Here is a 25484-nt window from a genome sequence, read left to right as displayed (position 1 = left end):
TTTATCCCCTGCGTTCATTCTGTCGACCAATTCGGAAGCACGAAACACACAGGCACCCTTTTTCTATGGAATAATTTAGGCATGTCATCGCAGCATCTGAAATCTGTCTACATCATTTGACCCTCGCAAATCTGTACTTGACTTTCACGATGCCCCTGAAATCTTTCCAAACTCCTCTCATTTCCTATCAAGACCGAGCCACACCAGTGCCACCAGTAATTATCCCCCAAACCTAACAATTCATTTTTTGTCCTTCCCATTTCCCTAGTAATTTTATACTTGGATGGATGCCTTTGTGTGTTTGTGGGTTTTGAATTTATAGCTGTAATGGTAGAAACCTGCAGTAACACAGCTCATTATATAAGGATTTGGAAACAACATGGGCCACATCCCAGATCTAAGACCCAGCAGTAAATATAATAAAAGCCTGATATAGGGCTTCCCTGGTGGCGCAGTGGTTAAGAATCTGCCTGCCAATGCAGGGGACACGGGTTCGAGCCCTGGTCTGGGAAGATCCCACATGCCGCGGAGCAACTGGGCCCGTGAGCCACAGCTGCTGAGCCTGCGCGTCTGGAGCCTGTGCTCCGCAACGAGAGAGGCCGCGATAGTGAGAGGCCCGCGCACCGCGATGAAGAGTGGCCCCCACTTGCCGCAACTAGAGAAAGCCCTCGCACAGAAACGAAGACCCAACACAGTCATAAATAAAAAAAAAAAAAAAAAAAAAAAAGACTTACTGCCTGTTAAAAAAAATAAAATAAAAATTGTTAAAAAAAAAAAAGCTCAAGAAAAACCTTGAGTTTAAAAAAAAAAAAAGCCTGATATAACATGTTTAACCTATAAGGAGGGCACTGCTTCTGTCCCTGAACAGCTCATTATAGAGATTCTACTGCCTTGCTATTCCTCCCCGTCCCCATGGCAGCTTGCAGACTGCTTGAGAGTGCTATCGTTGGCTGGATGGTTAGATTAAATGACCTTTGGGGGTCTGTTTTTATCCCCTGAAATTCTATAATTCTAGTGAGTTTCCTTTCCTTGGAAGCATGGCACAAAGTTAGCATTCTACCAAAATGCCTGGCACATACTCTGTCACTGTAGTTAAAAGTACAAAGCAGAAACTAACACACCATTGTAAAGCAATTATACTCCAATAAAGATGTTAAAAAAAAAAAGTATGGACGCTGGAGCCAAGAGTAACCGGCCTCCCATTCCAGCTCTGTGTGCGCCCTTAAAACAAATCACTTCATTTCTCTATGCCTCCATCAGCTAACTCATCTATACAATGATGAATATAATCACACCTATCTCATAGGCATATTGTGAGGATCAAATAGTTAATACATGTAAAGCACTTTAGAATAGTGCCTACGACATACTAAGTGTATAGTCAACTGTCAATTACCAGTCCGTACCGGCGAATATGTGTTCAAAGAATTCTACAATTCCATGAATTCCCAGTAACTTAAAATATACATTAGGCACTCGGGAAATGCTGGAGAGCGATCTTGGGTCTGAATTTTATAGATTTATCCAAATCCTTCTAAATGCCTGTCTCATTAAAATGAAAAGGTTTTAAATTAGAAAGGCAGTTAGTCTTTTTTGAAAACGAACTCTCAGCATATACACCAGGCATATACATACTGAATCCACCAATAAAATCCTATTATAAGACCATGTTTGCATAATTCTTTTATATTATATTAAAAATACACATATCCATTTTTTTTAGAGTAGAATCAAGCATCTACAAAACTGTACCATCTCTTCTTCACAAAATCTTGCTGTAGGTGTGTCAAATGTTCTAATCAGTCCACCAGGTACAGACACTGACTGCAGTTTAAAAGACATAATCGAAGAGCATATTGAATAGTTCCATAAGACATGGGAAGTGAAGCTGACTTTCAACGATGGAATGGCTAAAGCAGTGGGTAAACCTGGCACATTCGCTCTTAAGTCATTTTAAAAGCATTAAAACATATTTCAAAGATTTCAAACATGCAATTATTTTTGCTGCCACTCAAACCATGAAATAAACATTGCTTTAAAAAGATACGTGCTTTTTTAACCCATCAGAACAAACAACTTTGAATAAAAATTGTTTTCCCAGACCATTTTTCATACATTTGCAACTCATCCAGCCAGTTTTAAGTCTGAAATTACAGAAACCATTGGTGAAATGGATCATTGTTACAAAAAATTAAAATGCGTTAAACTCAAGGTGTGGTTATTCTATGAAAAACTCCCCTAAAAATATGTATCGTGCATTTCCTTTGGAATTCCAGTCACTAGCCAAGCTGTACTTTTGTCTACCTAATGGTACGGATTTTTTTTTTAACTTATCTTGTGGATCAGCCTTATTTTATAATCATACCTTCCCTGCATTTATCCAAAGTGATAACTATCTTTTAAATTAACTTAACAAATAAATCTGGAGCACCTACTCTCTGTAAGGTACTTTGTTGGATACTGTACGGGGTTTAAAGCTGGCTGCAACAGTGTTACCCCTGAGGGTTCCCACTCAGGGTGGGCAGAAAGGCAACGCTGACGAATAGACTGAATTCAAGACAGTCTGCTCTGTCCCTGTCACTTTACAAGTTCCAGGCCATGGGTCACCATGAGGAAGGGAGAATCCACACGCTAACCACACTTCTGTCCTAGACCATCCCTGCTTGACCTGTTTGCCGCACGCCCCCAATTTCTTATTCCATGACCTCCTAGTTTAAAATCTGGCTCCCTATACCCACCCTAGGCTTGTGTGTTTGGTGACACACACATTTACAGCCTCTTCGCTCAGGTTTCTCTCCACTCTCAAGTCCCAGATTTTCAAAACTCCAGGTAAGAGACCTGCCAGTTCTGCTTTGTCCCTCGGTATCTATAGAGGATTGGTTCCCAGACCCCCGGAGAATACCAAAATCCAAGGATATTCAAGTCCCTTATGTAAAATGGTGTCGTGTTTGCATATAACCTACACACACCCTCCCGTATACTTTAAATCAGCCCTAGACTACTTATAATACTGAATACAATGTAAATGCTATGTAAATACAGGTATACCTCAGGTACCGTGGGTTCAGTTCCAGACCACCACAATAAAGCAAACACTGCAGTAAAGTGGATCACAAACATTTTTGGTTACCCATTGCATGTAAGTTATATTTACACCATACCGTATATTAAGTGTGCAATAATAGTATTAAGTCTAATATGGGGATATATGTATATGTATAGCTGATTCACTTTGTTATAAAGCAGAAACTAACACACCACTGTAAAGCAATTATACTCCAATAAAGATGTTTATAAATAAATAAATAAATAAATAAATAAATAAAAATACAACGTACATGCCTTAATTTAAAAATACTTTATTGCCAAACAATGCTAACCATCATCTGAGCCTTCAGCGAATCTTAATCTTTCTCTGGTGGAAGGTTTGAAATATTGCAAAAATTACCAAAATGTGACACAGAGACCCAAAGTGAGCAAAGGTTGCTGGAAAAATGGTGCCAATAGATTCTCTTGATACAGGGTTGCCACAAACCTTCAATTTGTAAAAAACACAATATCTTTGAAGCACAATAAAGTGAAATGTAATAAAACAAGGTATGCCTGTAGTTGCCAGTGCATGGCAAATTCAAGTTTTGCTTTTTGGAACTTTCTGGTACTTTTTTTCCTAATATTTTTGACCCACAGTTGGTTGAATCCAGGGAGGCAGAACCCATGGACACGGAGGACCGACTGTACTTAGCCTAGACCCCTCCCCACCTCTTACGTCTCCCTCCACGCAAAACCTGCCTGCCATAAAAGGAAAAATAAAAAAAGACACAAGGCAATAATTTTATTATAAGAATGATAGAAACCAGCCATTACAGTAGGTCATAAGAGTGAGACATGGCTTCTGATTTTGAATCTTCTGATGCTGCTTAGTGATGGTTTTCAAGGATCCCAGTAGGAGGAACTGGAGCAGACGGAGCATGTTTATACTCAAAAAAGATCAGATTTGTATTACCAAAATAGTGTATTTTTACACATGTGATTTTCCACCTTTTTTTGTAGTGTCATCATGGTAACAGAGAACTAGAAGTTTTTGAACGGCTTCTACATGCCAGGCACTTTCCAAGTTCGGTTTTATTATTCCCCTCCATCTTCTGATGGGGAAGATGTTTCATCTAAGGGTGAGATAGTGAATAATACTAGATGCCTCAGGTGCTTCAACTTCAACTCCCATTTCTTAGCACTTTCAGTTTCAGAGTTCAGATTTCAAAGTGAACCAGAATTTGTTTTCATCCCAAACACAATTAACAACTCTTCATCTTCAAATGTAATAGTCATATATAAATTTCAAATCCTTGGCCTCAGACAAAGGCAGCAGATCAAAGAAGGTGGCATATCCATCCATAACTTCTATGGATCAATAGGGGTAGGTGCACAAACTGTCAGCAGTTTTCCTGGACCAGTGTGGCATAAAAAAAGCAGAGGAGATAGAGCTAAAAGAAAAATCATATAGCACCCCATATTTGCAGGAAGCAGTCTGTTGTTGAGGCAGCGCCGGAGAACAAGAATGCAATGTGAGTAGCCCAAAAGTCACTGATCTCTGGTGGCTAGGGAGAGTTCAGGCCAAAAGAATTCACTCAAAAACACAATCTTGTGTCATGAAGAACTTATGTGTCTGTGAAGAACCTGGACATGACATCACTCCCACACAAATCTCTTGCCAGTAGTTGGTCCAGAAAAAACCCTCATCTCATTCAAAAATGAGCATCTCTGCATAGCTACTGCAAGAAAATAAGAGAAGAAAACCAGATAAAATGGAAGACAGATATGTACCCGGAAAAAATGTTTCCATACAGCAGATAAAAATTTGGGCCAAACATATTGCCATACACTTAAAAACAAAGAAAAAGACCAAAATAAAGCTACCATATCTATAAAGCAAGAGATCATATCAAATATACAAGAGCTCAGGGAAGAGGCTGCAAGATGACAGGAAGTGAAATGTGATTTGGCAGAGCCCAGGAAACAAATATTTCACTGGCAGCAACCAGATTCTGCTAAAAACATGGAAAGAAACAAGAATGTCAGAAATGGGAAAAGAAGAAGTAGAAAATTCAAAGAAGTAGAAAAAAAGGAATCAAAAAGAATTAGAAAAAAATAATAGTGAGACAGGACTATTAAAAAGGTCTTAACATATGCAATAACTGGTATCCTGAAGAATAGGTAAAAACATAACAAAACAGGAAAAATGTTAAAGATATACTTCAGAGTAACTTTCCAGAAATATGTCACAAATCTACAGACTGAGAGGGCATGCTGAACCCTAGGAAAAATTGACACAAAACATTCAACACTGAATCACATTTTAGTAAAGTTACTGGAATTCAAAGAAAAAAAAAAAAACTGTTGTGCACTGAGGCAAAAAGTTTGAGTCAGAATGTTACTTTCCACAGCAACGTTTAACGCCAGAAGACATTGGAGCAGTGGTACAAAGTCCTCGGGGATATAAAGTGCATGATTTAAGAACTGTGCACAGTCAAATAGTCATCAAAGAGTAATGAAAATGAACATTTTTGAACTTTGCAAAACTCAGGGAATATACCCCAAACCCTTCCTGAAGAAACTGCTACAAGCCAAACTTTGAAGAGCAAAGAGATAAATGGAATACTGGTCCTAAGTATTGACCTCATTTAACTGTAGGACTAAAACTAAAACTATTTTGGAGATTATGGTCACAGAACAGAATTTAAATGTTATAAACGCTAATGATGTAGAAATAATACAGCAAAGGTCTGGAGGGGAAGAGGACAGATGGTGGGTAGTAATGTCAACGTGATGATTTTCTCGTCTGGTAGAGCAGAGGATTGAAAGATTATTGAAGATGATAAATCATGTAATAGACCTATAAGTACATCTCAAAGTCTAAAGAATATGATATGAAAAATTATGTAATCATCAAGAATCAGGTGACTTTGGGAGAAAGTGGAAAAAACTAATTTTACCATTCCTCATGTCAGGAAGTCAATAGACAGCTGTCTAAAGAAATACAAGTTTAAGTATTTGGGGGGAGGGGCACTGTCATATATTGCTGGTGAGAAAGAGTGTGAAAAGGACATCATAGGACATCTCTAGACCTGTTGTACGGGACCAACAGATAAGGGGCAACTTTGTAGAGTTTAGCTTTAGGGACTGACTGGAAGTGAAAATACAGTTGAGGAGAATGAGTCCTTCCCTACCACAAACCATCTCTCCAGTACCAACTTGTTATATTGTAGTTGACAACTATTATGACCAGTGACCATCCAACATCTTTTGAATACTATGTGCCACTTCTCCACAAAAAGGCCAAAGTTGCTTTCCCAGTTTCCTTTACAGCTAGAACAGGCACGTGACTGAGGCTCCAACCGTCAGACACAACCACACTGGAGTTTGACAACCAAGAGAGCATCTTTGGCCGCTGGGATAAATGAGGGTCTCAGCTTTCAGGGGTGGCAATGGCAGAGGTTCTGGGTTCAAGTGCCCAGAGGTGGTAGGAGTGCGCCTCCACTGGAGCAGTTCTAAAGAATGTCTTGGGTGTTATTCCAAGCTGGCTGTCTCTGTGCCTATCTGGCCTTCCTAGATATTCTGTAAGGTACTCAGTATGCTTTAAAAATACTTGCTTTCTGGGCTTCCATGGTGGCGCAGTGGTTAAGAATCCGCCTGCCAATGCAGGGAACACGGGTTCGAGCCCTGGTCCAGGAAGATCCCACATGCCGCGGAGCGACTAAGCCCGTGTGCCACAACTAGTGAGCCTGCGCTCTAGAGCCCACGAGCCACAACTACTGAGCTCGCATGCCACAACTACTGAAACCCACTCACCTAGAGCCCGTGCTCTTCAACAAGAGAAGCCATCACAGTGAGAAGGTCGCACACCACAACGAAGAGTAGCCCCCGCTCGCAGCAACTAGAGAAAGCCCATGCGCAGCAACAAAGACCCAACACAGCCAAAATAAAATAAATAAATAAAATTAAAAAAAAAAACAAAACTTACTTTCTGCTTAATCTAGGTAGCAGGGAGTTCTGTTATTTACAACTAAGACCCATGCTTGACTATGTATAGTACTGGCAGAACACACATTTGAAAAGCAAAACAAACAAACAGGAGAAACCCAAAACCAAAAAAATTTAAAACACCCATTAATCTTGAAAAGACCAAGGACCTAATGTTTTCATTAGCTCCCAGTCTAGAGATCACGTATACACAGTAACTTCACACTAAGATGCCAAGTATCTGTGATATGTCCCTCTCCTAGAACATTATATCTGTTTTAAGTATAAGTTAAAGAATGGGCTCTGTTAAAATAGGTCTTGGTTTTAAGTGCAGTTATACGAGAAGCATCAAAAGTTAAAGCATTCCGAAGAGGTAAAATCAAATACCGCTGAATCTTACGATCTAGACTTGCTGAAATCCTTTGGAAGATTTCATGGATGGTGATTCTAAACTCATCTAAAATGTTTAATGCTAATCTCCAAAGCTTGCTTTTAAGCCCAAAGTGTGATCAAGTTCACTGCCTACTGGGAAAGGATGAAGGGATAATGTTACTTCCATTGTTCCCTCTCTTGTTCTTGGCTGTGAAAAGCAATAAAACAGACACATTTATCCTGGAGTTTCACGATAAAGAAGGGCTGCTGCTGGTGGACTTCACCACTGAACGGATACAGTTACTTTGGAATCTAGGAGCTGCAGACAGTGGTTCTCAAAGTGGGGTTCCTCAATCAGAGTATCGACATCACCTGGGAATTTCTTGGAAATGAAAATTTTACTGAACTGGAAGCTCTGGGGGTGGCGTCCAGAATTCTGTGTTATAAACTCTCCTGGTATTTTCTTTCCTACGCTGAAGTTTGAGAACCACTTTCTTTGGCAGCACAACTAAACCACTCCAATCAAAGGAGAACTTACTTTTGAGGATGGAATATCAAGATGTACCTTCTCAATTACACATTTCAGAGCATTAAAGGAGTTCTTCCCTAGAACTAGGTTAACTTCACATGTAGCATAAACTCATTTCTTCTTCATTGAGGGGATATAGGACTCTTGCTTACTAAGATCCCACAGGGAAGTTTCTTTTCCCGGGGACTGTTAGACAGCAAGTACCCTTCAATCTTCTCCTCAGGCTAAATAACCTCAGTCCCTTTTACCTTTATTTAAGACTTTTTAAAAACTCACCATCCTTGTCAAGCTAGAGTAAAACATAACCTCATTTGACTGTTCAGTTTAATTGAAACACATTTTGTATCACTGAACCATAGAAATTAATGCCAAAAAACCTAGGTTTCTTATATTCTACCTATGTTTTACTGTATGAGATGTACTTCTTAAAATAAAAAATCAAATTTTAGGTCTGTCCTTTCTACATATTCTGATTCCTCCTCTTCACCCCGTTCCTCTTCCTAAAAAAAGTTTTAGTTCATCGTAAGGTCACTAAGTATTTCATATATATTGGATTAAACATTCCGATCCTCATTTGCCCCATTAAATAAGAACTGACCAGATGGACATTCCTCTCTCTCTCCTGAGCAGGGTTTAGTTAATTAAAAATGATTACTTTTACTATGTATTTTATATATCAGCCAGATGTTACCTGCGGTCATTTCTGGAAAGGATCATTTGGTGGTGGTTATAAAATATATATTTTCCTTCGGGAAGCAAGACTCTTGAGCACGATCAGGAGAACAAATGTAGAAATGGATTTCACCTCACACCTTTTTCCTAGTGCCAAAATGGGCATAACGTTTCATGTCCTTTGAAAGTAGGATCTATTCAAATTCTTTCTTCTTCTAACTCTGCATCCTGGTCCTATTTATGTTGTGTCAAAAAAGGATCAAGTTGATGGAAGAAAAATTAATGTTGGTTTTGTCTGTACTAGAAGTGTAAGCTGACTTTTGATATGTGTGTGACATAGCCACTGTTCTGCTCAATTAGGACGGAGACTCCATTGTGTCACTGTGAGGCTGCCCTTCCAGATAGATATTATAACAGTTCCTGCTTTTGCACAGGTCTCCTTAGAAGCGATAGTTTATGCAAACTAATTTGCCTGTATTTCCCATTAGTGCTGAAACAATCCAGAATGAGGCAAAGATACTGTAATTACAAAATTGTTTTGTGATTACACTAGTCATTTTCTCTCCATTGGTAGACCAACTAGAATTCAAATAAGTGCTCCCTCTTTTTTCTTAAAAACAAAACAAACAAAAATAACTCACAAGGGACTTCCCTGGCAGTGCAGTGGTTAGGAATCCGCCTGCCAATGCAGGGGACATGGGTTCGAGCCCTGGTCTGGGAAGATCCCACATGCCGTGGAGTGACTAAGCCCGTGCGACGTGACTACTGAGCCTGCGCTCTGCAGCCCGTGAGCCACGGCCACCGAGCCCACGTGCCACAACTGCTGAAGCCCACGCGCCTAGGGCCTGAGCTCCGCAACAAGAGAAGCCACCACGATGAGAAGCACACGTGCCGCAACGAAGAATAGCCCTCACTCGCTGCAACTAGAGAAAGCCCATGCACAGCAACAAAGACCCAACACAGCCAAAAATAAATAAAATTTAAAAAAATAATAATAACTCACAAAGCAACATTCAACTCTCTTTAAAAAAGTCAACTCTTGAGATCACCCAAAATTGTGAAAGTCTAACAGATTAAATTAACCACACTATTGGTTAGATTTAGATGGTTGGTCTTCTCCAAGACACCATTTAGAAGATGACTAGAGACAAAAGCTGAGTCTTTTGAAAGTCTGAAATTCACATGACAACAAACATAATATTTGGTATGGCACAGTGTATGAACAAGTAAGACACTTTTCATTCCAAAGCCCTGGCTCTGTCTTGTAAAATATGTCATGGCATGAGGTGGATCTAGGTTCTGGGCTCGGCTCTGACTTTCTGTGTGACCTTGCATAAGTGACATCCCCACTTTGAGTTTCTTTTCTCACGAAAACATAGAACTAGATATTCTCTAAAGTCTCTTTAGACCCCTAAACTATATGATTGGTTGTTTAAAAACATCTTTAAGGCTTAAATATGCCTTATTGAACAACTGCAGTAATTTTTGTGAGAAGGGCTAGGGGTTGCTTTCATTAACTTAGAAGCTTTAAACACAGAATAGGGTGACTCATCTCCTGATTGTATAAAGCATCTGGTCCCTGTGTCCTGAAGTATCCAAATCGGCTTGTAGTAAATCACGGTCACCTCAGAAATGACCTCCTCCTCTTATGTTTTCATAGCAACCAACATTTACTACTGTCTTCCTATTAAAGTCATCTGTGTTACATTTGATTTCAAGAGCCAGGTAAGGGGCAGACATTCCTGATGAAGTGTCCAATAGTCCTTGGAATAAATTGTCCTCCCAAATATATGATGACTTACCTTTGGATCAGGCCATGTTCATCAGCCTCTAATAGGTTTGAGGGGCTCACTGGTCTTAATTTCCTATGTGAATCTATAATTGTCCGCAGAGGTCAATTTCAGTGGCTGCCTCATATAAATTAGAACTGAAGATAATGATGCCTGTTCACTTGATCAACTGAAATGACCAGCTGGGTTTAATGGGAGGAAAACAGAAACCCCTGTGAAATTGGAATAGCTTCAAAGGTGATGGAATGTAATTACTTTTCTGAAAAGTTTCTTCTCCAAAGGTGACTGGCCATTGTGCTGGTGGGCACGTGGACCAGCACGTGATGAAGGTGGAAACGGCATTCAGGGCCACTGACCACATCCAAAGTCCTAAGTCAAAAGTTCGCTTTCTGCTAGGGTGTTAGGGGAAAGCAGAATTTCTTTTCTGCTCTTATTTTTAATCATTTCACTCACAGTTAGAGAGGTGCTTTGAGGGATGTGCCTAATTGACGACTGAGAGGCAAATTCTAATTTAGATTGCTGCAGAAGTGTTTTCTCTTTAGAGCCATGTACCATTTTCTTGGATGTGTTATCATTATCTTTAGGGTAACACAAATTGAACTCTGAGTGAATCTTGATATCACCTGCATCAACCCCTTTATTTTACAGATGAAGAAACCGAGGTCCAGAGATGTGAATAAACTGGACTAATGTCACAAAGCTGGAAAGAGGAAGAGGCTGGGCTAGAATTCAGCAGATGAGAAGATGAAACCAAAACCAACTCCTCAGTCCCGAGTTTTCCACTTATGAGTAGCTGGAGACTTGTTCAGGGAGGAAGAAAAGACGCTCTCCGTGAAAATCACCATTTAAGAAATCTTAAGTTCTATAATGTGGGAGAGGTGCTAGCAAGCCAAAAAGGTGGAGGTGGGCAGTTGAGAGAGACAGAGAGTAAAGGAACCGGTAGCCCACAAAGCAGATGACCATTCCCCATAGCTGACCGGGGGCTCTGTCTACGTGTCTTTGGGTGCCGGGGGACAGTTTTACGTACCTGGGGTGACTGCACAGACTCAGGAGCCAGACTGCCTGCCTCGGCTTGATTCTTGACTCTGCTAATTCTGAGCTCTGTGACCTTTGGCAAGTTGCTTAAGCTCTCTGTGCCTCAGTCCCTCATCTGTATAAAAGGATGATAACATCAGTACTGACTGTTGTGAGGATTAAAAACCTTACTGTACTAACCTTACTGTAACAGAGATTAAACAAGGGTGAAATAAATTGATATATATAAGGAGCTTAGCACATACTAAGTGCTGTTAGTGTCTGCTGTTTCTTCCCTATTCACTCTATCAGAGAAAGTTTCAGAATATAGACATAAGTTGTATTTATTAATAATGTACTGAGGTGCTTTATCTGAGATAAATACCCAAGGACTCTACTAGAAAGTCGTTGATAAAACCTCTTTATATGTTTAATGGATTAACTTTTCAATATGTATTATTACAATTTAAAGGTTTTTTAAAAATAAACAACTATAGGAATTTTTTTAATTAAAAAATTCAATGATATCCATAGTTTCATATAACAATGACAGAAATTTCATTAGCAAAACAATTAGTAAAAGGGCGTATCTGCTGCAAAAATTAAAGATGGATTTTCAGGGCAGGAAATTAGTGCCAAGTAAGTGAGTCCTGAAGTCAGTGGGAGAACAAGAGCAGTTCAGGGGTGCTGCATTTTCTCTTGCTACAGCATGGTTGTTGGGTAAGTCAACATTTTGCTTCCTTAGAATTTAATGTTGTCAAAGCTATCATTAACAATTTACTCAGAAACCTAGTGGCAAGATGGGAATAAAGACACAGACATACTAGAGAATGGACTTGAGGATACGGGGAGGGGGTGGGGTGAGATGTGACAAGGTAAGAGAGTGTCATGGACATATATACACTACCAAATGTAAAATAGAGAGCTAGTGGGAAGCAGCCACATAGCACAGGGAGATCAGCTCGGTGCTTTGTGACCACCTAGAGGGGTGGGATGGGGAGGGTGGGAGGCAGGGAGATGCAAGAGGGAAGAGATATGGGAACATATTGTATGTGTATAACTGATTCACTTTGTTATAAAGCAGAAGCTAACACACCACTGTAAGGCAATTATACTTCAATAAAGATGTTTAAAAAAAAAAAACAACAATTTACTCAGAGTTCTTAAGAGAAAATCTTCACAAAATTAACAGTGGAGATCTTCTAGTAATCAAGACCATTTCAGACATGCCTGAAACGGGGACCATGTGTGTACACACCATGTGTGTACCTGGCTTTTCCCTTTCATTCTTTGAGTTAAATTCAATGGAAATTTTAAGGGAAAAAAGTCAGTTACCTAATTCCCTCATTTTTTTAATGAAATAATTTTAGCAATCACGCAGAAAAAATAGTAAAGGACTTTTCTGGAATTCGTCGCTGATTTAAGACATGGGAAGATCATGATAAGCTGCATATCTTCCAGTCACGTGATGGTAAATCTGTGGGGAAAGCAGAGTTTAATTAGTCATTAATTATTATATTACTATACATATCAATTAATAATTACAGCATTACATAATAATTTTAGTTAACATTTCATTATAAAGCCCCACTGTTATGCGCTCAGCAGAATCTCCATCCAACCAACCTATTGAGGTGGAGGTTTGCTTGCAAAGAGGCAGAGGCTGTGTACAATGAGGTCATCAGAGGACTTTTCACCTCCAGTTCTCACAGCCCAATAAGTGCCTTTTTACTTCTTTCTCAGAAATACTTGTCAGTTTGTTCCAAGGACAAGGGGGTGCTCCTCACCTGCCTCTCGATGTCCGCGAGCAGAGTGCTGGCACCTATTCGAAAGAGTTCTGGCTTCAGCCACTCATCCCCTAGCTCCTCCTTTATGAGAGAGAGCCAGGCAAGGGAGTCCTTCGCGCTGCGGATGCCTCCTGCCGGCTTAAAGCCTATCTAAAAGGGGAGGCGGGAAAGAGAGCAATGCTTAGCATTGTTATTGGGTTGCTTTAAAAACTGGTCCTGTGTTAATACGGGGTCTCCATCCTCTCTTTTCTAAAGCCTAGTTCGCGTGTGTCCCCCCCTCCCCCCCCCCCCCCCCCCCGCAAAAGACCTTAGAGCACTGACTCATGCCCATTTACACTACAAAACGACTTTTCCAAGATTAATGGGAAGAATGTCACTGCCTCTGAGACACTAATGAGAGTTAATAACCCTCATTAACATTTCACTTACTGGAAAGTCATAAACCTCAACCATCTAGACTATAGCTGTGAACCTGGGATAAACAAGAGAGGTGTCAATAAACAGGAAAACATATCACAAAAGCCCATTCATTCTCTGTTTCTAACAGGAGGCCAGAAGAAATGTACACCTTTCAGCCCTCCATCCTGAGCTGCAAAAGAGACATATGTGGATTTAAAACAAGAGGAGAGACTCAGTGAGGCCACACTAAACAAACTAGCAGCAACCAGCAAGGAGAGGTGACAGTTACTTTAATCAACTTAACTGCAGGGACTCTTTTTCTAAGTTGTAAGTAGACCAAGTTACATAAAGCAGCCAAACAGTTAAAAAAGTACAGGTGAAAAAGACGGTGTAGGGGACCTTCACACTTCAGTAGTCTCTGAAGGTGACCACAAAACAGCACAATTCGGCCAATATCTGATGTTTACAAATGATGTCCCTGGGTCCATTCGAAAATGATAAACTTGTCCTATATACAGTAAAACCTGCTTATTTGGATATACTTGTCTCAAGAACTTGACTATCCGGTACAGTAAACACCCAAAGCCCAAGAACTAAAGCTCACGCCTTCGACCACTCAGAGTTTGGCTGCTCCGACAGGTGGCACCAGCAGGGGGTGATTGCTAACAGAATGCCAGAGAAGGGACACAATAAATGAACGGTCCCATTATCAACCTGTAAAAAATGATTAAACAGAAACCTTGATTAAATGGGGTCGGGAGACCAGAAGCAGGGGCTCTTACTCCTGGATAACAGAGCCTGACAGGAAAAAGAAAGACTCCTTTTCTGCAAAGGACTCAGCCAATGAAGAGCCCCGGACTCCTTGCTTAGTATCCGCTGTCTTCCCTTTCCTCTCTATAAAGCACACTTCTTTCCTTGCCCTGCAGGGACTTGCATGTGGCTCGCCATGGTGGCTGATCCCAAATAAGCCCATCTTTGGCGGAGAAATAGCTAGCGGTCTACTTGCTTTAGGTCAGCAAACCCAACCCAGAAACTCCTAGTTAACCTGGACTCCACCACGTCCCTCACATCACATCCAGTGACCCACCAAGTCAAGTCCCACCGATCCCACCCTCTGAACTCGTCTATCTCCACATGTACTTTCCTCTCTACTCTCCCTTCCACTGTTTTAGTTTAGACCCTCGTCAGCCCTCACTGGAACATCGGGAGAAGCCTCCCAACTGGTTTCCCTGCCTCGGTCACACGTCACACAGCTAAGCAACAGTCGTGCAGAGATTCTAACCATATCTGCCTATCGCTCTGGAGCCCAAGTGACCCTGTAAGAGTGAGGTGGGGGGGAGTGGGGGGAGATAGGTGGAGTCAGGTTATTTATTGAGATGAGGCAAAAAAAAAAAATCAATTTTAGCGCATATTAGCATACATGTTAATCACAGGAGCATTTTCTGTTAATTAGGCAGTGCTGCATATAGATTTTTCTATACAATTCAGTTGTGTCAGCAAGTCTATTTGGCAAGGTTTCGAAAGACAGTTTCTAGCGTTAAGTTTATCCTTTTTTTTTTTTAAGGGAGAGAATATGGAAAACATAAATCTGCAGTGAAATCAGCTATGAAATATCAAGCCTCTGCCTCTCAGGAGTGACACTAATCATGGTCTGGAAGGCGGCCTGTCACATTTTAAAACACCCCTTAAATCAATGACGTGGAAGCTTCATAGTCTAAGGGCTGCCCGGGCAGCTTGTCAACAATCCAAAAAAATGCCCCTGATTTGCAGATACACACACAGGTCCTATGTAAAATCAAATGTGATCAAGATGAATATGAATTGACTTGTACCTGCTTCTCAATAAAACCAGGATGAACTTTATTTATTAGCTGAGGAAAGGGGGGATACAATTAAAAAGAAAGTAATGAAAGACAGCAAAATGCTCCTCCCTCACTACCCTGACCTAGAACACTGAACACTTGAAACTTTTATTGAAATTCTTGTGTAAGGGCTCTTTTGAGAAGGGACATGTTCACTTTTGTATCCCTAGCACTTAACATAGGTTAACATAGCACATAGGTAACAACTCAATGAATGTTTACTGAAAACAAAACAGGACTGGGTCCCCACTGGAGAATTTTAGCCCCAACTATGGAGCTTATGAAACGTAGAGATGCCTGAAGACTGATCCAGGACTGCCGGGGTGAGGGCCCAGGCATCTGGAAGTATAAAAAGCTTCACATCTATTGTGATGTTCTTTGGCTGAGAATAAGAACCACTGATCTAGTGAGTGGTGGTGGTCTCATTTGGGGGGGCCCAAAGCTGGAGTTCTCATTTTTACAGCTTTTCTTATTTTTTATTTTTATTTTTTTTAATTAGGACCATTGCAGAAAGGCTACCAAGAGGAGGTTACTCAGTTGGGTTAACTTTCATATGTAGGTCACCGTGTAGATATTTATCCTATTTGTACTCTTCTAAGATATGAAGGTATTCTGAAGGAGCAAATGCTGCAAGGAGTTCATTTCCTCTCAAACCCAGGTACCTTCTAAAAAAGGTCTCCGATTCCAGAATAAACTGAAATACAGTCACATATAAAGTCATCACATCCAGCTGGCAAAGGATTAAAGTTCTTTTTTGGGTTTCTATTCAGCAGAAGTCAAGAGATTGGTTTTAAAAGATGCCTTTCAGGAAGGGAAAGTCTCATTTAAAAATAAAAATTACCTTTCTCGCCAATGATGTTAAAAAAAAATCCTTTGAGATAATTTGCAGCTAAACAAGCAACTTGAAGTGAAAAGGAAAATCCAAACTCATTTTAAAAAAAAACACCTCATACGCATTTTTCCTTTTAAATTCATATGTTTCAAAAAATATGTATTATTTTTCAAAAAGCTGACAAAAGCGAGCATATACCCTCCTCAGCTTAACAGTCTTCCAAAGAGCACCTCCAGCTGCCATAAAACGCAAAAATGGATATTTAATTCAAGAGCTATATAACGTCTAGCTACCTTTTCCCTGCTGTTTCACAGCATTTCATTATTTTGTTTAATAAGTTCATCTCCTCGAGAATTTTCTCTTCACCTCATATTATTAAAAGTAATAAGTTTTTCTGGACCGGGGGTTTCCCAACAGAAAAACCAATTTATGTGTGTCCTTCAATAATGACAGGAAAAGATTATTTCCCATTATATTGCATACTTTTCATATCACCACCACAGCTTATCATTCAATAAATGTTACTCTGCAATTCTTTCCATTCCTCAAGGAAGTTTAATTTCTGCATTAACCTGTTTTCTCTGGCCAACGCCTTACCAGAAAGCTTCTGTGCTGCAGCAGAATTAGTTCGTTAAGGAACCCATTTAGGAATCTCTCATCAGTGATAAAATTGTCTTCGGTTAATAAAAGGACATAAAGTGAGTTTACACCTTGATCACACATCCTAACGCCCACACTCATACTCACTTTCTGTGAATCGCAGTTTCCCCCCGAATGTATTCTTTTGTAGTGAAAGGTAAATTAAACGTTTATCTTAATACAGGTAACACACTCACACCATCTGCCTATAAAGACAGTTATCGTGGCTGTGATGAGTATTGTAAATAACATTATCTTTACTCCAAAGAAAGATTTGCTGGCAATAATATACCTTGTTTCCAGTTTTCCAGAAGAAATCCCTAATGGCCCGTAGCATGACTATAGCTACTGGGAAGGTGGCATTTACTGTTTCTTTTCCAGTAGAGGTCTTAATAAAATCTGATCCTAAAACAAAAGGAAGAAAAAACTCCATGTTAATTCAAAAACTTATTTTTTACACTTTTGAGTCGGTGGAAGAAACGAGTTGTGTAAATTCTTTTTCCTGAGGAATACGACTTTATTTTTTCATCAATTATTTGAAAAACTAAAACCAAATCTCTAAGATCATTCTGTCCACATTTTTTTTTCCCCTGACCACATGATGGATTAAATCAGGCACAAATGGATTCTCACTGATCCCTGGAGCTCTTGCCTCTATATTTCCATATCAGCAATTAAAATCAAGTTGGTTTATTTAATGCAAAACTGAGAGGAACAGAAACAATTTCATGCCCTGTGCTTAGCATCATATATCATAACATTTTACGACAAAACTGGAGGGCCTACTCATATTCTTACGTGTGATAGAAAGTACACAGTATAGCTGTGACAGCACGAGGAGAATCACCATTAGCTGATTCCTACTGCATTGTTAGCTAACGAAAGCTCTGTCTTCCAACCAGATTGTGATCTTCATGAAAGACACCATGCCTTTTCAACTTGCAAATATTTTAAACACTTTCTGTCTCTCAAATGTATCTTAAACCTATTGATGTAGGTTTCTGCTGAAGAGAAACCCAAAACAAAATAGCACAAGGAGACAAAGAGAGGATGATAATAGTTAAGAGTCACTGAGTGCTGTGCACTATGCACTATTCTAGGTGCTTTGTAAGTACGGACTCAATCGATCCTCACAATAACTGTATAAGTACTAATATGATGCCCATTTTTAAAGAGGAAATTAAGGCACAGAAATGTAAGGTAACTTGCTTGAGGTCACACAGTAAGGGCAGGGGGTAGGTAGAATTCTAACCAAAGCAATATAGCTTAACCCATGTGCTATAGAGTCTCTAAGAAACTTACTGAGGGTCACACAGTCAGACAGCCAAACACAGACTCCATCCTTCAGGTGGTGAACCATCCTCGCAATGCTCCGTGCAGACCACAGATCAGCAGCACAGGCACTACCAGGGAACGTGTTTAACACGTAGACTCTCGGACTTCCCTGGTGGCACAGTGGTTAAGAATCCACCTGCCAAAGCAGGGGACACGGGTTCGAGCCCTGGTCCAGGAAGATCCCACATGCCGCGGAGCAACTAAGCCCGTGCGCCACAACTACTGAGCCCACGTGCCACAACTACTGAAGCCCGCGTGCCTAGAGCCCATGCTCGGCAACGAGAAGGCACCGCTATGAGAAGCCCGCACATCGCATGGACAAGTAGCCCTCGCTCGCCGCAACTAGAGAAAGCCCACACACAGCAACAAAGACCCATCGCAGCCAAAAATAAATAAGTAAATTAAATAAATTTTTAAAAAAAAGGTTTGTTTAAAAAATAAAAAAAATAAAACGTAGACTCTCAGGCCCTACACCAGACCAACTGAATCATAATCTGAATAGAAACAAGGTTCCTAGGTGATTCCTGGGCCAGTTCATGGCCCTCGCCCACAGAATCTGTGGAACTCTATGTAAGGCTAATCTCTGAGATTCTCCCAGGTCTGTCAAAGAAATGGTCAAAAGAAGTGGAGACAAGAAGTGGCCAAAACTTTCCCCTCTGGTTTCAACTGCAAAAGACACGCCCAGGACTACCCTGTGGATAGAAAGGTTCAAATCAACACGCCTTCAGCAAGCACACTGTGCGAAAGGCACAGTGGGAAATATAAACACAAATCATTCAAGTCCTTTCCCTCAAAAGCATACATGCTATGAGCAGGTGTAGAGGAAACATAAATCCTGGGTAATCACTTGATAAGCCAGAAGTCAGGAGATCTGGTTTCCAGCTCTGCCAGATACTGTATTTACCTTGCAAATTCCATCGCCTAACCTTTCTCATTTATAAAACATGTCTGGAAATTCTTACTTGCTTCATAGTGTTATACAAAGAATCAAAAGAGACAATCTCTGTGAAAAGACTGTGAAAACTGTCAAGTGTTATACAAACAGAAATGGAGCAAAGACCTAGGTAGGGTTGCCCTCTGTGTAAGAACCACAGGAATTCTGATCTATCCAAGCAGGTCATCAGAAGCCTTCTTTCCTTTGGGTCTGTAGGTCCATTTGGGGAAATGGAGATGTGCTTGTCATGCCTGCATTCATTCAAGAAGTATTTACTGAGTGCTTACTATGTGCTGGATTCTGTTCTACATGCTGGGAACAGATCATGACACAAAACAAAGTTCTTGCCCTTGTGACTAGATTCTCTAGAAGAAAAAGACAACAAACAAAGAGCTATATAACAAAGGCCAGGTGGAGTGAAGTGTGATGAAGAAAAATAATGCAACATAATGAGAAAGAGAGTGACGGATTTGGGGAGAGGTAGCTGTATTTAAATAGTCATCATAAAGGCATCTCTGATGAGTAAAATTCAGAGACTGATGAAGGGAATCTGTGAAAAGAGTACCACAAGCAGGGAAACAGCAAGTGCAAAGGCCCTGAAGTAGGCATGTGCTACGTTGATGAATGAGTGACTAAATGGGACTCCACAACCAATGCCTGGCCCCTACAACATCAGAAATAACAAGCAAAGGGAAGAAACGAAAGCCCGCAAATAGCCTGTAAGAGGTGAGAGGAACATTACTAAAAAATTCACACTGAAACCATGATGTGTTTTCCTAATAGGTGACACTGTCTTCCGATCCAGCAGAAGGCTTTGGGGTACAACACTGGATCTATCTGAATTCTTCTAACCATCTCAGAAGAGAAGATTATTAAGACAGAAGACCAAGGCCATATTTAGAGGCCTAAAAAAAAGGTACGGTCACTTAAAAATCACACCATCTAAAGTTAACCAAAAGAGCCAAACTCCCTTACGGAGGAGACTGTCTTCCTAATACACCTAGAAGAAAACACCTACTGTGGTGGCAACAGCAGCCCAGGAGCTGTAATTGTGGCCTACACATTGTCTGTGCCCCTTTCTTGACTGTATTGTTTGAAGACAGGTGCTATACCTTTCTTGTGCACTTCTGTATCCCCAGAGCGTGACACACATGAGAAGCTTAATAAATTTTGGATGGGTGGATGGGTGGGTGGCCACAGTTACCAAGAAAAAGCAAATTATAATATTTTCCATGTTTAACTGACTAATGGGGAAAGGAAGACAGTATGGGGTTTCATTCCAGTCCCAGTAACAAAATTGGGCAGGTGGCTTAGAAAAAAATATTTTATTTATTTAAGTTCAGAACAGATTTAGATCTACAGCAACATTACCAGGACATTACAGAGAGTTCCCATATACCCCACACTCAGTTTCCCCTATTATTAGCAACTTATATCAGTATGGTACATTTGTTATAATTAATGAACCAATATTGATGTATTATTAGAACCAAAATAATACTTTATTTAGATAAATAACACTTTATTTAGATTTACTTAGTTTTACTCAGAATCCAATTTCATCCAGGATACTATAATACATTTGTCATGTCCCCATAGGTTCCTCCTGTCTGTGACAGCTTCTTAGACTTTCCTTATTTTGATGACCTTGACAATTTTAAGGAGTACTTGTCAGGTATTTCATAAAATTTCTGTCAACTGGTATTGTCTGACATTTTTCTCATGATTACACTGGGGTTACATGTTTTTTGGGGATGAAAACCACAGAGGTAATGTGCCATTTTCATCACTTCACATCAAGGGTACATATTAACGGTATCACTTCCCACTGTTGAAGCTGACCTTGAACACTGGTGGAGGTGGTATTTGCTAGGTTTCTCCAGTGAAAAGTCACTCCTTTCTTCCTATTTTCCATACTGTACTCTTTGGAAAGAAGTCCTTATGTGTATCCCACGCTTTAGGAATGGGAGCTGCAAGCCACTTCCTTCAGGGTGGAGCAGCTACATACATTCTCTGGATGTTTTTGCATGGGAGACTTGTCTCTTCTCCATTTATTCATTTATTTATATGAGTATAGACTCAAAGATATTTATTCTTTATTTGGGTTTATAATCCAATATTACTTAATTTATTTTGTTGCTCAAATGGCTCTAGGTTTGGCCATTGGGAGTTCTTTCAGTTGCTTCCTGTTTTCCTTTGACACACCACCATCATGTGGATTTTTTTGTTTTTTTAAGCACTTACTTTCTGGTACTACCAGATGCTCCAGGCTCGTCTTATATGTTTTCCACCCCAGTCCAAGAATAAGGCATTTCTCCAAAGAGCCCTGGTTCCTTTTATTGGAAAATAGTGTTAGAAACCAAGATCTTGGTGGTAGGTGTACTCATTGCTATTGTAGGGATCTTGCTTTTAGGCCTTCTCAGCTGACTGAGCAAGGAAAAATGTGTGTGTATATTCTAACCCATTTATATATACGTATATATTTACAATTCCATATTTAACTATCTACGTCTATATTAAACTAAAGACGAGTTATACTGATGTCTCCAACTCTGACCCATTACAAGGATTGTTCTAGCCCTCTCCCCTTGCTTATCTGTAAACTCCCACCCCAACAGTGAGAACCTTGCACCCACCATCCATGATCCATTTATTTAATTGTGCACATCCAGTATGCATATATCGTGTTCTCTGAATTGTTAACCACACCATTATGGAAAACCACTGCATCAACAGTCGTTGGACTGTCTAGTGCTAACATGCAGTTTCATTGGCCTCTAAGCTTTATAGACTAAATTCATTTATAAAGATATGTAGCTCAGCACCTTTTCTCCCACCTCCTTCAGTGAGGCTGTTTTGTACATTTGTAATACAGTTTGATTCTTTGGCCACAGTGTGCATTCCATACTGGAATCCCCTGACCCCCTAAATGGCTGTGTTCATTTGCATACATTAAGGTTCACTCGTAGTGAATCTTCTAGTGGTTTTGAAAAATGTATAGTGTTATATATCCATCTTTACAGTACCATACAGAATACTTCCACCACTCTAAAAAAATCCCCTATGCTTCACATTTTCATTTCCCCCTTACTCCAGCAATCACTGAACTTTTTACTAACTCAACAGTTTTGCCTTTTCCAGAATGTTATGTAATTGGAATCAAGCAGCCTTTCAGACTGTCTTCTTTCACTTAGCAACATGCACTTAACATTCACTTCTGTCTTTTCCTGGCTCATTTCTTTTTATTGATAAATAGTATTCCATTGCATAACTGTTCCACCATTTGTTAATCCATTCACCTATTAAAGGATATTTTGGTTGCTTCAGTTTTTGGCAAATATGAATAAAGTTGCTATAAATATTCATATGCAGGTTTTCGTGTGGGCATAAATTTTCAAATCAGTTGGGTAAATAACTAGAGGGGCAATTGCTAGATTTTACAGTAAGAACATATTAAGCTTTGAAAAAAGCTACCAAATTATCTTCCAATGTAGCTACACCATTTTGCATTCCCAACAGTAACGAATGAGAGTTCCTGTTGCTCTACATCTTCAGTAGCATTTGGTGGCGTCAATTTTTGAACTTTAGGCAATCTAACAGGTATGCAAATAGGTCAAGTACAGATTATATTTTGTCAGATTAGATTATACCTAAGTATGTCAATTATGAATTACTATTGTAAATGGTTGTTTTCCTAAATTTCAAATTCTGTTTGTCCATTACAGTAAATAGGAAAGAAACAGACTTTTGTATATTAATCTTGTATCATGAAATCTTGGTAAACTCACTTAGTAGATTCAGGAGTTTGTTGTTTTGGAGAGATTTTCTCCATAGACAGGGAGGTCATCTACAGAGAAAAACAGTTTTATATCTTTCTTTCTGTATTAATATCCTGTTGCTGTTGTAACAAATTATAACAAACTTGGTAGCTTAGAGAAAAAGAAATTTATTCTCTCACCGTTCTGGAGGCCAGAAGTCCCAAATCAAGGTGTGAGCATGGCTGCCCTCCCTGTGGAGGCTCTCAGGAGAACATGTTCCTTGTCTCTGTAACTTCTTATGGCTGCCAGCATTCCTTGGCTGCATCACTCTAATCTCTGTCTCCACCTGCACATTGCCTTCCCTTCTGTGTGTGAGCTTAATATTCCTTTGCCTTTCTCTTATAAGGACGTATGTGATGGCATTTTGAGTCTACTCGGATAAGCCAGAATAATAACTTCATTTCAAAATCCTTAATTTAAACACATCTGCAAAGGCTCTTTTTTTCCCCCCCAAAAAAGGTAATATTCACAGGTTCTAGCGATTAGGATGTAAACCTATCTTTGGGAGCCATTATCAGTCTACCACACTTCCCAATCTTTATACATTGTATTTCCTTTTCTTGTCTTATTGCACCAGCTAGGACTTCCAGTAAAATGTTGAGTAGGAGTGGTGAGAAAGAACATCCTTCCCTGTTCTTAGAGGGGTCTTAAGGGAAAAGCATCCAGTTCCCCAGCATATTAACTAAAGTTTGTTTGTAGATATGTTTTATCAAGCTGAGGCAGTTCCCTCTATTCCTAGTTTGCTGAGAGATTTTATTATGAATAGGTGTTGGAATCTGTCAAATGCCAAAATTGTACCAATTGGTATTGGCATACATTTTTTTTTTTTTAGCTTGATATGGTGGATTACATTACATTGAACCAGCCTTGCATATCTGGAGTAAATCCCAGTTGGCTGTGGTATATTATTCTTTTTATAAACTGGGCTCATTTTACTACTATGTTATTGAGGATTTTCACATCTATGTTCATGAGTGACAATTATCTATAGTTTCTCTTTCTTGTAATGTCTTTATCTAGTTTTAGTACTAGGGTAATGATGGTCTCACAGAGTGAGTGCTCTCTCTTCTATTTTCTGGAAGAGACTGTGGAGAATTGGTATTATTTTCTTCCTTAAATGTTTGGTAGAATTCATCAGTTAAACCATCTAGAGCTAGTACTTTCCTTTTTGGAAGGTTTTAATTATTTTTCTTTAGTAATTTATTAAAGTATTAAATATCATTATATTATTAAATAAATAAGCAAACTCATTATTTTATAACACTCTATAATTAAAACATTTTATAAAATAAATAAAATTAAAATAACATCATTAATAGGCATAGGCCTATTCAGACTATTTCTCTCTGTGGGAGTTTTGGTTGTTCATATCTTTCAGGAAATTGATCCCTATAACCTACATTTTCAAACTGTGGGCAAAGAGTTGTTCATAGTATTCCTTTATTATTCTTTTAATGATCATAGGAACAGTTATGATCTCTCATTTCTGATATTAGTATTCTCTCTTTGATTCTTGGTTATTCTGACTAGAGGTTTATCAATTTGATTGATCTTTTCAAAGAACCAGCTTTTAGGGTTTTAAGATTTTCTCTATTGTTTTTGTTTTCAATTTCATTTCATTTCTGCTCTAATTTTTATTTCTGCTGTTCTGCTTGCCTTAGACATAAATTATGGTCCTTTCTCTATGTCCTAAGGTAGAAGCTGAGATTATTGATTTTTGATCATTCTTTTCTAATATATGCATCTAATGTTATAAATTTCCTTCTAAGCTTTGCTTTTGCACCATTGCACAAATTTTGATGAGTTATATTTTAATTTTCATTTAATTCAAAAGAAATTTTTAACATTTTTCTTGAGAATGTCTTGAACTATGCATTATTTAGAAGTATGTTGTTTAATTTCCAACTATTTGGGAGATTTTCAGCTGTCTTTCTGTTATTGATTCCTAGTTTAGTTCCACTGTAGTCCAAGAACATACTTTGTATGGTGTCTATTCTTTTAAACATTAAAGTGTGTTTTAAGAGCCAGGATGTGTCCTTTCTTGGTGAATGTTCCATGTGAACTTAAAAATATGTATTCTGCTGCTGTTGGATGGAGTTCTCTATAAACATCAATTTGATTATGTTGATTAATAAGGCTACTCAGGTCAACTACATCCTAGCTGATACTTCTGCTTTCCTGAGCTATCAACTACTGAAAGAAGGGTCTTGAAGTCCAGCTATAATAGCAGATTTGTCTATTTCTCTTTTCAGTTCTACCAGATTTTGCCTCATATTTTTGATGCTCTGTTGTTAGGTGCATACATGTTTAGGATTGTTTAGGATGTCTTCTTGGAGAAATGACCCCTTTATTATTATGCAATGTCCTTCTTTACCCCTGAAAATGTTCTTTTTTCTGAAGTCTGCTTTGTCTGAAATTAATACCCTTACTTCTGCTTTCCTCTGATGTTAGCAGGGTATATCTTTCTCCATCCCTTTACTTTGA

General features: G+C 39.3%; 1 protein-coding gene across 5 annotated transcripts in view; it reads right to left on the bottom strand.

The window, feature by feature from the left end:
- The window catches only part of DERA (deoxyribose-phosphate aldolase), a 138822-nt gene that overhangs the window by 10424 nt on the left and 102914 nt on the right, over positions 1–25484 (bottom strand). For 2 of the 5 annotated variants that reach the window (XM_068561343.1, XM_068561344.1), the window contains 3 exons: positions 17206–17318; positions 13182–13331; positions 12241–12871 (listed from right to left, as the gene is read on the bottom strand). In XM_068561343.1, coding sequence (XP_068417444.1) covers positions 12815–12871; positions 13182–13331; positions 17206–17318 — 320 coding nt within the window. In that variant the 3' untranslated portion in view covers positions 12241–12814. Of the gene's footprint in view, positions 1–3343; positions 4770–11407; positions 11531–12240; positions 12872–13181; positions 13332–17205; positions 17319–25484 lie in introns of those variants that run through there. The other 3 variants (XR_011076023.1, XR_011076024.1, XR_011076022.1) reach the window with 3 other exon arrangements.

The sequence above is a fragment of the Eschrichtius robustus genome, chromosome 13 (assembly GCF_028021215.1).
Source record: "Eschrichtius robustus isolate mEscRob2 chromosome 13, mEscRob2.pri, whole genome shotgun sequence".
Lineage (NCBI taxonomy): Eukaryota > Metazoa > Chordata > Mammalia > Artiodactyla > Eschrichtiidae > Eschrichtius > Eschrichtius robustus.
This window is presented reverse-complemented; position numbering and strand designations above follow the sequence as displayed.